Source organism: Chiloscyllium punctatum, chromosome 9, assembly GCF_047496795.1.
Source record: "Chiloscyllium punctatum isolate Juve2018m chromosome 9, sChiPun1.3, whole genome shotgun sequence".
NCBI lineage: Eukaryota > Metazoa > Chordata > Chondrichthyes > Orectolobiformes > Hemiscylliidae > Chiloscyllium > Chiloscyllium punctatum.
Genome location: NC_092747.1, coordinates 127,810,967 through 127,825,088, shown reverse-complemented (window position 1 = coordinate 127,825,088; position 14,122 = coordinate 127,810,967). Strand labels below are relative to the sequence as shown.

General features: G+C 43.9%; 1 protein-coding gene across 1 annotated transcript in view; it reads right to left on the bottom strand.

The window, feature by feature from the left end:
- Positions 1–7,207: 7,207 nt before the first annotated feature.
- Positions 7,208–14,122, bottom strand: part of LOC140481688 (short transient receptor potential channel 6-like) — a 131,292-nt gene continuing 124,377 nt past the window's right edge. Inside the window, exons 12-13 of the mRNA XM_072578260.1 lie at positions 11,912–11,987; positions 7,208–7,548 (exon numbers count right to left, since the gene is read on the bottom strand). Of these exons, the coding sequence (XP_072434361.1) occupies positions 7,424–7,548; positions 11,912–11,987 (201 nt within the window). The 3' untranslated portion in view covers positions 7,208–7,423. The remainder of the gene's footprint in view (positions 7,549–11,911; positions 11,988–14,122) is intronic.

Genomic DNA, 14,122 nt, shown 5'->3' with positions numbered 1-14,122 from the left:
GAATAAGCAAAACCGTGGCTGCCTGGCCATCAAGCACTGCCCCCCAGTTAAAGTGGTCAGCTGTTGTTGGGAAGATGGTGGGGAAGGGCATCTAGCAGCAGGTAAGCAAAGTTTATATCCTGACTCCGCATCACTTTATAAAAGCACTAGATTTAAAGTAAAAACACTTGAGCTGCTGTATGTGCTGAGTTAATATAAGGATCACAATGGAAGCCCATACCTCAGTAAGGCCAATGAATTGATGTTGTATTATGGAGCTGACAGCCCCAATGGTGTGACTCTGTGCCCCTTCCCAGGGCCATTCTTGTTTGAGACATGATGTGATAACTGCAGAAATCTCACTTCTCAAATGGAACATTTTCTGCCATGAATAAATTTTCCTTCCAGACACCTTTGCTGTTAAACATGCTTGCTGATTTGCAGTTTAAAATTACAGTTATCTTTCCCCCCTTTAAGCCACCACAGGACTAATCTGGAAACAGTTGGTGAGCTGTCTCTTAATGAGTGAGCTTACAAAGGCAACAGACCCTATACCCCAAGCCTGACTTGAAATGAGTTAAAAGTGAGGACTGCAGATGTTGAAGAAGGGCTTATGCCCGAAACATCAATTCTCTTTGATGCTGCCTGACCTGCTGCGCTTTTCCAGCAACACACTTTTAAGCTCAGAAATGAATTAAAGCCTGGACTGTATTTTGTTTAGCCAGAATCAGCACAGTATGAGTCGTGTGATCATGATTTATAAAGATATTAACTTTGGTTGGGACTTGCATCCAGCTGGAAATTCTCAGCCCCAAAGCTGGAGGATCAATTCAGCTCCATCACCACAGCTCAGGTCAGGTCATTCAGTTCTAATTAGAAACTGGCTCCTAATCATAAACTTCATTATAAGGCAGTCACATGAACCCCAGCGTTCAATATTTGTGTACTTTGTGTGATTTCATTTTGAAAGTGACAATGAAATATCTTTTTACCTAGCACCTCACACCAGCATCCAATGTTTGAGAAAACTAGCCAGGTATAATTTAGAAAGTCCATTAACACTAATCAAAGTACTCAAACCCATCTCGGAAGTTTATTTTTCTCTGCCAAATGTGATTATTTATCATTCCTCATTTACTAATTTTACAGCTGCTGTTCGGCAAATTGGCCATTTGGACACAGTGAGGCAGAGTTAGGAGTTGCTTGGTACACAGAATCTTGGATTGTTAGTCCCCACTCCTTGCAAAAAGAAAAACTCAGCTCTCTGAAAATGTTGCTTCCTCAATAGCAGGGTAGCTTTGGAGAGGAAAGAGCTTTATCATTTATCGAAACTGTGGAAATTTCAAAAGCTTCCATGAGGCTTTGTTTAGCATCTGTGCAGATTTGTTCAAATCCCTTGATGTGATGCAGCAAACAGGAATTTTCCCATTTCCAGTTAAAGTGTGGTGATTTTTACTTTATATCCAGAAGGGCTCTGACACACAACTGAATCCTTCACTAAATCCCTATGACTTTCTTTTTAGCTATTAACCACCAGCAGCAATCACTGTGTAGCCAATAAAATATTTACAAGCAAAGCCCAATACTATCAATGTAAACCCTCAAAGATGAGGGAGAGGGAGAAGGGGTCAAAATCAAAATGGAGTTGGAGGGGGAGATGAAGTACTGTGTCCCCCGTAGTGTCCATCCCTCTCTTACGGCATTAAGAGCATCAGAGGTCACTCTCCACACTGAGGAACACCATGGCCATTACTGAAGCTTAGGCTCACCGAGACCACCGAGAACTGATGTATGCCTGGGCTCAAATGGAACTGCACAAGAAGGGCAGGCAGCCAATAGAAATGAACCCCTCCATGGCCTCACTGCCTGAACCAATGAATGTCCAGCCTGGCCAGGCCCATGAGGAGCTCCTCAAATCTGCACACAACCCTCTGGTGCCCTAAGATCAGGACTGTGGGGCTGAAGTGTAAAAAAAAACACAGAAGGATCTTTCAAATAACTAAAAAGGGGGTATAATCACCCATAACTAAATGGTCTACAGACTCCACAGTGCTGGAAAATAAACAGTTGGGCTGGGAGTCAGTGAACTTCCACAATCTGCAGATATATGGGATTGTTGTGTACCACAGCCTCCACCCAGATCCCTGAAGGAAATCCCACATAGAGAGCCCCCCCCCCAATGGAGAAAGGTGAGTTTTCTTATGCTACTTTCCATTTATCAACATCATTAATTATGCAAACAAGGTTAATGAGATTGATAAATGGAAATTAACATAAGAAAACTCACCTTTGATCTTTTGTGCTCTGCAAGGATAAATAACACTGACCTTCCACTCAAAGTTACACAGCACACGAATCCAGTCAGTGCATACACAGATCACCAATGCTGACAGACCACAACACTCATACTCTCATGCCTCATGTTTGTTCAAGGGCTCATATGAATCTCATTCACTGTGACTAGGATCCATTCCTCCCCTCTATGCTTCCTACTCCCACATTGGGTAACCTCACCATCTCGCCTGCTTGTGTATGACCATCCAGGTGCACTATACCCAATCCCTCCCTCTGATCTCCTTGCACGCCCCTGACCATGCAGAGAGCCCAGTGCAGGCTTAGGGATGGGGGTTATCATGTCAACTGATGTGGTGTGTACAAGGAGACGGTGGTAGAGATGATTGGAGAAGACCAGGTCTTGCTGATAGCAAGGTGCCAGTAGACAATAAACTTAGCCAGTTCCACTGTGTTGTGCTGCTGCCCTTTTGCCACCAGCACAAATTCATTCTGAATCTGCACAATCTTTTATCCATTCTCTCCATTCAATTTCGTCACTTCCTCCTCACACAGCGAACCTCTGCAAGGAAGAGGCCAGTGTCAGAGGCCGTCAGCTCCACCTCCACCTTAAGGAGGAAGCCAGTGAACCTTCAAGGATGCAGAGGGAAGACTATCCACCTACTCCCTCATCAGTGGGTATGATATCTCCATTAGACTCGAGCACAGTGCAACCGACGTTTCGGGCAAAAGCCCTTCATCAGGAATAGAGGCAGGGTGCCTGCAGAGTGGAGAGATAAATGAGAGAGGGGTGGGGGTGGGGAGAAAGTAGCAGAGAGTACAATAGGTGAGTGGGGAAGGGGATGAAGGTGATAGGTCAGAGAGGAGCGTGGAGTGGATAGGTGGGAAGGAAGATAGGCAGGTAGGACAGGTCATGGGGACAGTGCTGAGCTGAAAGGTTGGAGCTGGGGTGAGGTGGGGGAAGGGGAAATGAGGAAACTGGTGAAGTCTACATTGATGCACTGGGGTTGAAGTGTTCCGAGGCGGAAAATGAGGCGTTCTTCCTCCAGGCGTCGGGTGGTGAGGGAGCGGCGGTGAAGGAGGCCCAGGACCTCCATGTCCTCGGCAAACTGGGAGGGGGAGTTGAAATGTTGGGCCACAGGGGTTGATTGGTGCGGGTGTCCCAGAGATGTTCCCTAAAGTGCTCTGCGAGAAGACATCCAGTCTCCCCAATGTAGAGGAGACCATATCGGGAGCAACAGGAACGGCCTTTGCAGAAAGTGGAAATGTGTGGGGTGGGAAATATATCCCTGGTGGTGGGGTCTGTTTGGAGGTGGCGGAAATGTCGGCGGATGATTTGGTTTATGCGAAGGTTGGTAGGGTGGAGGTTCTGTCCTTGTTATGGTTGGAGGGGTGGGGTCTGAGGGCGGAGGTGTGAGAGGTGGACAAGATGCGTTGGAGGGCATCTTTAACCACGTGGGATGGGAAATTGCGGTCTCTAAAGAAGGATGCCATCTGATGTGTTCTGTGGTGGAACTAGTCCACCTGGGAGCAGATACGGCGGAGGCGGAGGAATTGGGAATACGGGATGGCATTTATGCAGGAGGTAGGGTGGGAAGAGGTGTAATCCAGGTAGCTGTGGGAGTCGGTGGGTTTGTAAAAAAATGTCAGTGTCAAGTCGGTCGTCAATAATGGAAATGGAGAGGTCCAGGAAGGGGAGGGAGGTGTCAGAGATGATCCAGGTAAATTTAAGGTCAGGGTGGAATGTGTTGTTGAAGTTGATGAATTGCTCAACCTCCTCGTGGGAGCACGAGGTAGAGCCAATGCAGTCATCAATGTAGCGGAGGAAGAGGTGGGGAGTGGTGCCGGTGTAATTACGGAAGATCGACTGTTCTACGTAGCCAACAAAGAGACCGGCATAGCTGGGGCCCATACGGGTGCCCGTGGCTACCCCTTTGGTCTGGAGGAAGTGGGAGGATTCGAAGGAGAAATTGGTAAGGGTAAGGACCAGTTCGGCCAAATGAATGAGAGCGTCAGTGGAAGGGTACTGTTGGGGACGTCTGGAGAGGAAGAAGTGGAGGGCTTGGAGGCCCTGGTCATGCCGGATGGAGGTGTAGAGGGATTGGATATCCATGGTGAAGATGAGGCGTTGGGGGCCAGGGAATGGAAGTCTTGGAGGAGGTGGAGGGCATGGGTGGTGTCTCAAATGTATGTGGGGAGTTCCTGGACTAGGGGGGAATAGGACAGTGTCGAGGTAGGTAGAGATGAGTTCAGTGGGGCAGGAGCATGCTGAGACAATGGGTCGGCCAGGGTGGTCAGGCTTGTGGATCTTGGGAAGGAGGTAGAACCAGGCAGTGCGGGGTTCCCGGACTATGAGGTTGGAAGCTGTGGGTGGGAGATCTCCTGAGGTGATGAGGTTCTGTATGGTCTGGGAGATGATGGTTTGGTAATGGGGGGTGGGGTCATGGTCGAGGGGGCAGTAGGAAGAGGTGTCCTCGAGTTGGCATTTGGCTTCAGCGGTGTAGAGGTCAGTGCGCCAGACTACCACTGCGCCCCCTTTATCTGCTGACTTGATGGTGAGGTTAGGATTGGAGCAAAGGGATTGGAGGGCTGTGTGTTGTGAGGGTGAGAGGTTGGAGTGGGGGAGGGGGGGTCGACAGGTTGAGGCAGTTAATGTCCCGGCAGCAGTTGGAAATGAAGAGGTTAAGGGCAGGTAATAGGCCAGCGTGGGGTGTCCAGGTTGAGGTGGGTTGGAGGTGGGCGAAGGGGTCCTCGGAAGGTGGGCGGGAGTCCTGATTGTGAAAGTAAGCTCGGAGGTGGAGGTGGCGGAAGAAGTGTTTGACGTCACGGCGTGTATTAAATTCATTGATGCGTGGGACACCCTGTGCTGGCCTGTTATCCGCCCTCGATCTCAGCTTCCTGAAGAAGGGCTGATGCCCGAAACGTCGATTCTTCTGCTCCTTGGATGCTGCCTGACCTGCTGCGCTTTTCCAGCAACACATTTTCAGCTGCCTCAGAGACCCATTCCAGCAGAATGGTTGGGGCGTCCAGGTTTCCAGGTGGAATTGCACTGTGTCAGTGAGTGCTCAGGATCAATAGTAAGGCACAAGATCCCTGCAGCTCACTCCAGCTGATCCTTTCTCTCAGAGAGAACAGGTGTTGCCAGCAGGAACCACAGGGACAGGGAGCAACAGACACACACCCGAGAAGACTTGTCTCAAGACACTCAAGACATGCCTGACTCCTCCACATCCCCCATTCCTGGAATCTCAAGCCTGCAGCAGTACAGGAAGGTGGGAGCCTGCACTGAGGCAGGACACACTCAGTGAGAAACTCCAACCTGCACAAGGGAGCAAGTGCACAGTTATTCAACATCCACAGAACATGGAACATCCACTCCAACTGTTAGTATCAGGCCTGCATCGAGATATAGTGGAAGACAGAAAAGATACTGAGGGCAGATGGACAATGCAGAGAAATAAATTATTGTAAATAACAATCCCTTTAACTTTGCCAATGCATTTTCCCTTGAAGGTTATAATATCTGGATGTACTATTTTTTCATGAGAGAAGAGAAGCCTCTTCCTACACCTCAAGGATTCAAGATGTTGCAATTGCCTCACGAGCCACTGGGTCCTTGGCTGGGGATGGTCTTAGGAAGGATCCTTCAACTCTAACTTTGAGGACTGCAGCCAAGGCATTGTGAAGCACTGTGAAGCTAACAGGAATACTCACACACATCGCTCAACAATAACACCTATCGTACGGGTGAGAGTATGCAATCAGTGATGATATCTCAGGAGGGAAAAGGTATTTCCATGATATATATGCTTTTCTAGGGACTACAGCAATTTTCAAGATTGGTAGATTGTCAATGTCTTTTATAACATTTTACTTTGGTTGCTTTGCAACAATAACTGATCAAAAAGAAAGCTTTAAAAATCCTATGGGCCACTCTCTGTAAACATGTTTTGTTATATTTTTAGCATAAACTAGGACCATTGCACAGAAATATAATTCAAATGGAACAATCATCTTTCTAACATTTTTCTGCCTTGTTCTGATGGAGAGTTGTACTTCGATTCCTGGTGAGTGAAGAGAACATTGAATATAGGAGTGGGATATCATGATATAGCTGTACAGGACATTGGTTAGACTACTTTTAAACTACTGCATTCAGTTCTTGACTCCCTGCTACAGGAAAGATGTCACTAAACTTGAAAGTGTGCAGAAAAGGTTTACAAAGATGTTGCTGGAGAGGCTGAACAGGCTGGGGCTATTTTCCTGGAGCATTGGAGGCTGAGGGGTGACCTTATAGAGGTTTATAAAATCATGAGGGGCATGGATAGGGTAAATAGTCAAGGTCTCTTTCCTGGGGTTGGGGGGAGAGCGGGGAGAGTGGGGGGAAGAGTCCAAAACTGGAGGGCATAACTTTAGGGTGAGAGACAAAGATATAAAAGAGACCTAAGGGGCAACTTTTTCATGCAGAGGGTGGTGCGTGTATGGATGAGCTACCAGAGGAAGTGGTGGACACTGGTACAATTGCAACATTTAAGAGGCATTTGGATGGATATATGAATAGGAAGGGTTTGAAGTGATATGGGCGAAATGCTGACAAATGGGACTAGATTCATTTAGAATATCTGGTCAGTATGAACGAGTTGGACTGAAGGGTCTGTTTCCGTACTATACATCTTTACGACTCTATTATGTAGATGACAATGCAACATGAATCTGTTGTTTAGATTCATTCCAAGCAGGTTTGAAATCAATTTCTATGGTACAGAAATGTTCACTTTAACACATCAGAATGTAACTTTCTCTTCAAAATATAACCTAGTATAAGGAAGGTGCAAAGCATTCCAACTTCACCTGAGATCCTTTGCATTGTAAATAAAACATATACTTTACATGGTTTTCATTGTTCTATAAACATTTAATATAATGAGTACCTCAATGTTTCCTGGTCATTGGATAGAACTATATCTGATATTATACAAATCATTGCAAAACTACTGATTTGATTATTCATTCAATTTCTATTGGAATGTTTGTATCTAAAATTACATTTGGCATTATTGTAATAAACATGCAGAATCAATCACATTGTTATGGATTTTGTAAAGAGTTGTTTAAGGTTTAACGTCACTATGTTATTGTTTGCTTTTGTGGATTATGCTCCCAACTTTTCTCCAAGTTTTCTGATTAATTCAGCAAGATCTTCTGTGTTTTGTGATTTCTCTTCAAGGAGTTCATATCGGAGACTGGAAATATCTTGTTTGATTTCCTTGAGTTCACCTTGAAAATAACAAGAGGCAAACAAGTGAACAAACTATGTTGATAAAGAAGAAATTTTGCAACATAAATGATTTTGAATGGAAGTTTTGGAACTAAAAACATAAAAAGGCAAGATTATTACAATATTGAATAAAAAATACCCGCAGCTCAGGTCTAAAGTTAACAAACATCCATGCCAGTTCTAAGTACAATATATTGATATCAGTTGTTCAATAAACTAACTGTACTCTTGTAACATAAAATAATAGCTATCATAATAATATACAAGCTGCTTAACCACCCTTTTAGACTAATCTATGGATTTTTTCTAACTTGTCCTTTGTACTCACATAAATAGTAGAGCACAGTAGCTTTTATTTGTCATTTCTACCATATCCAACAAATAAAGTAAAAATGAGACAGTGTTCCTCCAGGACTGAGGGTGTTACATAGACAGCACAAACTACACACTCGTACACCGCATCAAGTGCATAAGAAGTGCAAAACACACAAGTTAACATGTAACAGAAGAATGATGAATAACAGACATTTTTATAGCAGCAATACAAATGAATTTCAGATGGGAAAGAGTCTGATCATACTGTGTTAAGGGGCCTGATGGCCTGGGGGGAAGAAACTGTTACACAGTCTGTCCGTGAGAGTCTGAATGCTCCAGTATCTTCTACCAGATGGCAGGAGGAAGAAGAATTTGAGTGAGGGGTGTGTGGGATCTCCCACAATGCTCTTAGCCTTTTGGATGCAGCGTATGGTGTAAATGTCTGTAATGGGGGAAAGGGCAGACCCCTGTGATCTTCTCAGCTGTTCTCATTATCCATTGTAAGGTCTTACAATCCGTGATGGTGCAATTCCTGAACCAGGGAGTGATGCAGTAGCTCAGGGTACTCTGAATGAACCTTCTGTAGAATGTGGTGAGGATGAGGGTTTGGAGATGGGTTTTCTTCAGTCTGCGCAGGAAGTAGAGATGCTGCTGGGCTTTCTTGGCTATGGAGCTGGTGTTGAGGGTCCAGTTGAGATTCTCCATCAGGTGTGTTACAAGAAATTTGGTGCTCTTCACGATCTCCACGGGGGCGCCGTCGATGTCCAGCGGAGAGTGGTCGCTCCACGCCCTCCCTGAAGTCAACAGCCATCTCTTTTGTCTTGTCCACATTCAGGGAGAGGTTGGCTCTGCACCAGTCCATTAGTGCTGCACCTTCTTTCTGTATGCTGACTCGTCATTCCTGCTAATGAGACCCACTACAGTTGTACCATCAACAAACTTGATGATGCAATTCAACCTATGCATCACTGCACAGTTGTGTGTCACCAGGGCGAACAGCAGTGGACTGAAGACTAGAACGTTATAAATCTAGTTCCTATTAACATCCACCTCTCAACGGTTAGTGATGTGGATATTCTGATTTATACTTTCTGACATTTAAATTAAAGGAGCTTCCTTCTCTCAAACTAATGATATTAAGTATTTTGATTTCTATTGTTTAAAGTTTTAGGTACTCATCAAAGTGAAGTATATTAGTGCTGGGGAATTAGGTATTTTTCTTTGCCAAATGTTTGCAAAGGTCAGGTACAACAGCAGGAGCAAATTACTGCAGATGCTGGAATCTGTACTGAAAATAACAAATGTTGATGATCATAGCGGGTCAGGCAGGATCCATGGAGAGAGAGCAACTAACATTTCCAATCGCGATGACTCTTCCTCAGAGCTGAAGTGAAGTGTGGAGGGGTCAGCATTTATGCTACAGTTGGAGGGATGGGGGGAGTTTGTAGTGCTGGTGGAGAAAGGATGTTGATAGTTCAGATTAAGTGATTGGAACGTGAGAATGGCAGAACAATGGAGTAGGTGAAAGTGAGAACTGCAGATGCTGAAGATCAGAGTCAAGATAGGAGTGGTCCTGGAAAAGGACAGCAGACCAGGCAGCAAAACAAAATGGTGTATCTAATTGCCAAAGACCAAGTAGTCCCACTGGGGTTGGGCAGGGGAGAGAGGGTGACAGGGAATGTAACAAGCAAAGCTAAAAGAAAGGGAATGGATTGGGTTCACAATTTGAAAGTGTTGAACTCAATATTGAGCCAAGAAGGTTTTAAGGACAGTTACAGTTAGACAGACTATTGTTTTGCTATTCTCTTAATCTGAACTATCAACGTATTTTTTCCCCCAACACTCCAGCTCTGACAAGAGTCATTTCGATTTAAAACGTTAGCTTGATTTCTCTCCATGGATGCTGCCTGATTCACTGTGATCTCCAGCAATTCTTGTTTTCAGTTTTGGTACAACAGTATTAGACACAGACAAAATTTCCCTTCACTGTTCCCCTTAAATGTTCCCATGTCTCAATCTCCAAACAGCATTTTTATTTGCACCATGATGACACTTTCCTACTTCTCACACTAGCCATCTTTCTGATTTTCATGACAGCAGTTTTCTGGGGGAATTTCCACCCTGAGTCAGAGGTTGAAAAGTTCAAGCCTCACTCCAGACAGTTCCAGCAAGTGGACTCTGCTAGTCTTTAGATACTGGGTTGACATCCAGCAGGATACTTGGTTAGAATGACCACATTCTCCTGCTCTGAGTCAGGGTTCCACTGCAGACAACCAGAACAGTCAGGGGTCAGACACCAGCTCTGAACATCATGTTATGTTCCACTGTGGTTAGCTGAATCTGATGTGTGTGGGAGACATGTCCCACTAGCCATCCTCTTACCCCGTTCCTGCATCCTACTAAATCACCACATAGAGTAAATCGGATTCTTCAAAGTTGTTGCTCTTCAAACAGGGGGAGACACTCCAAATATAGAGGTCAATGAGGAAACCAATTGAAATCTGCTTCTGATATCCCATTGAGAGACTCAATGATATCAAATGGGCAACTTGAGATAGGATCTACACAGTGGATGAATAATTTGTCTTGAAACATACTTCTTTTTCAAACTTTGGCTAGGAATTTTCTTTGAACTTCTCTCTCTCAATTGTAACTTCATTTCATATCATGGAATCCCAGCTTCCAAAGGTAATCGCAGTTTTTCAACGCACTTCTAGTAAAGTCATGCCGGAAAAGCAACAGCAAACTTGAGCAAATTTTTACTCCTTGTCTTTTTTTAGCAATAACGCAAAGAAAAAGAATAAAAGGAAGTGATATTTTCATCTTAGCGAACACAAATATTGTGGGGAATGAAAAAATACAAAACTCTTGTAATTTGCATTACTTAATGTTAGCAACAAATTGTTGCTTGAGCAATAATCTCCAGATGTCACAGCTAAAAGCTTGCATTGGTAAAGCTTTTTGCCACCTTTGAGGGCAAGGCAGTGGATATTGTCTACATTGACTTTCCTGAAACATTTGACAATGTCCCTCATGGTAGGTTGGTCCAGAAGATCAAATTGCATGGAATCGATGGTGAGTTGGCCAGTTGGATACAAAATTGGCTTGGCCATAGAAGACAGAGAGTGGTTGTGGAGGGATGTTTTTCTGACTAGAGATTGTAACCAGTGGTGTTCTGCAAGGAGCAGTACTTGGACCTCTTCTTTGTTCTACACAGAAATGACTTGGATGAAAATGCCAATGGTCTGATCAGTGAGTTTGCAGATGAGACAAAAATGGATGGAATTGTGATTAAGGATATCAAAGGATACAGTAGGAAGCAGATCAGCTGGAAAGTTGGGTAGAGAAATGGCAGATGGGGTTTATGCAGGCAAGCATAAGGTGATGCATTTTGGGAGGTCAAATACAAGAGAAAAGTATACAGTAAATGGCTGGACCCCGAGGAGCACTGATATACAGAGGGATCTTCGGATACAAGTATATAACTCCTTGAAAGTGGCAACACAACTGGAAAAGATGGTGAAGACGGCATACGGCACGCTTGCCTTCATGGGTCAGGGGATTGAGTTTAATAGTTGACAAGTTAAGTTGCAAATGTCTAAGATTTTGGTCAGGCCACATTTTAAATATTGTGTACAGTTCTTGTCACCACACTAAAGGAAGGAAATGGAGGCTTTGGAGAGGGTGCTAAAGAGTTTTACCAGGATATTACCAGGATTAGAGTACATTAGCTTTAAGAAGAGGTTGGACAAACTCAGATTATTTTCTCTAGAGCATCAGAGGCTGAGGGGTGATCTGACAGAAGTAGATAAAATTCTGAGGGACATGGATAGGGTGGATAGTCAGGGTCCCTTTACAGGATAGAAATGACAAATACTAAGTGGCATAGCTTTAAGGTAAGAGGGGTAAAGTTTAAAGGAGATGTCATGATTTGATCTGAAGTTTTTCAAAATATAGCAGTTTCCACTCAACAGAGAGTGCTGAGAAAAACAGAAATTTTTCAATGTATATGTGGTATGAATATAGCAACCTTTCTTAATGACTCACCTTCATTGACTTCATCATTTTCTCGATCCATTTGAGCTTTCAGTACGTATCTCTTGATGAGACGTTTCATTATTTTCTGCAGATAATAATATAGGAGCATGTTACATGATAAACTGACAGCACATAAAATACCAAAGAACTGTAGATGGATGCTGCAAGTCAGAAACAAAAACAGAAATTACTGGAGAAACTCAGCAGGTCTGGCAGCATCTGTGGAGAGAATCCTGAAGAAGGGTCACTGGGCCCAAAATGTTAATTGGTGCTTTCTCTCCACAGCACAGCATCAAAGCCTGACAGTTTGTTCATTGTGGTAGCTAACTGACCAGCACTGGATTCCAAATATTGCATATATGAGTTAGAAATGATATACATCAATGTTTTCCTTCAGGAATCAGACAGTTTTAGAGTGATACAGGATAGAAACAGGCTCTTTGGCCCCCATTTCTCTGCACTCAGTCCATAGCCTACATTCTAAGTGCTCGTCCAGAGGCTTCAGAAATGTTTTGCAAGAACCTGTCTCCACCACTCTCTCAGGCAGCACATTTGTACGAATTGTACTTACTTGAAGTGCTAAGCGAAAAAGGTTGTGTAATTGCAACTGCAGCTCCAAGAACAGCAAAAAACCATCATGTCAATAAATGATTCAATAGCATTTTTAATTCAAGCAAATGGTACAAAAATCAGAGACTGAGTTTCACTAAGGTACATAGGTTGAATTCAGAAATTTTTGAAGTATGCAAATGTTTCTCAGTTTGAAGGGATTGTTTGCATTGCTTTGCCACCTGACTGATCACACCCACCGTCCTGAGTGACAAAAATGGGGCCTGCTAGAATTGCAGCTGTTCATTCAGCACCTGACCATTTCCGAGGTACTGACTCTGTGGAATATCAATCCTGGAGTGAGTACTGTTCCCATAGTAACTGTTGTTGCTCTTGTCCTTGTTGGGGCCAATAGACTCTGAGATTGATGTTTGTTCTGTACTCTGTGCTGTCGGGAATATCACACTTTACTCATCAGTTTTGTGCAATGAAGGAGGAGCTTGTCTAGTTATATGTCTAGATCTGTGTTTATGATGATTTAATTAGTGTTCATGTTCATCACAGGCAGCTAGTGATAACTCCACAAGTACCATGTTGTCCTATGGACTGACCCTTATTGAGAGTGTTGAATGTTTGCCCTCTGACTAGCTCTCCAGTGCACAAATCCCCCAACAATTTGACAGTTTTGTCAAAGTGCAGATTGGTTTCCTATCAGTTCACTTTGATTTTAAAGCTCACTCCTGTCAGTGCTTCTAGTTTCAGACTTTTTTTAAGTTGTCATTTGAAAAATAGTTTGGGTATGATGTGACATTAATCATTGGACTGAACTACTCTCTATGCCTTCAAGTAAGTGTAATTCTCCACTCGTGGATTGCTTTCTACAGGTCCATGCTGGATAGTCCTTGTTTAGGTGACTTTTACCACTGCCTCAACTTTTCCATTGAACTGGAAATAGTGTGGAGATGATGTGATTAGACTAGATTAGATTCCCTACAGTGTGGTAACAGGCCCTTCAGCCCAACAAGTCCACACTGACCCTCCGAAGAGCAACCCACCCAGACCCATTCCCATACATTTACCCCTGATTAATGCACCTAACACTATGGGCAATTTAGCATGGCCAATTCACCTGACCTGCACATCTTTGGACTGTGGGAGGAAACCAGTGCACCCGGAGGAAACCCAAGCAGACATGGGGAGAATGTGCAAATTCCATACAGACAGTCGCCCAAGGCAGGAATTAAACCCAGGTCCTTGGCACTGAGCCATGTGTGTGATGTTGAATTTCCTAATTATTTATGAAGCACATGATTTTTTTTACTGGTGTATTTAAAGCACTTTTCACTGATCACAATGTCTTCCATGCTGTAACATTTAAACATATTTCCAAACATTTGACAGTTTCAATGGGAGTAAGCCAGCGGTAGTTGAAGGTGATGAGATAATTATCTGCTATGAGAATGAAGAGGTCTGCTGCAAGTTTCCTCCATGGTCTCTCTGTAATATTATGAGTTGTAAGTGGCTCATTAGCATTGTATTCACTACAAACATTGCAATGGCTGATACTGTCCTTAATCTCACGTTTAGCATGGACAGCATTTATTTTGCCTTCCTCACATGAATCTTAATTCCCTGATGCATCACTCTTCTCATCTCCTTCAGGACAATGAC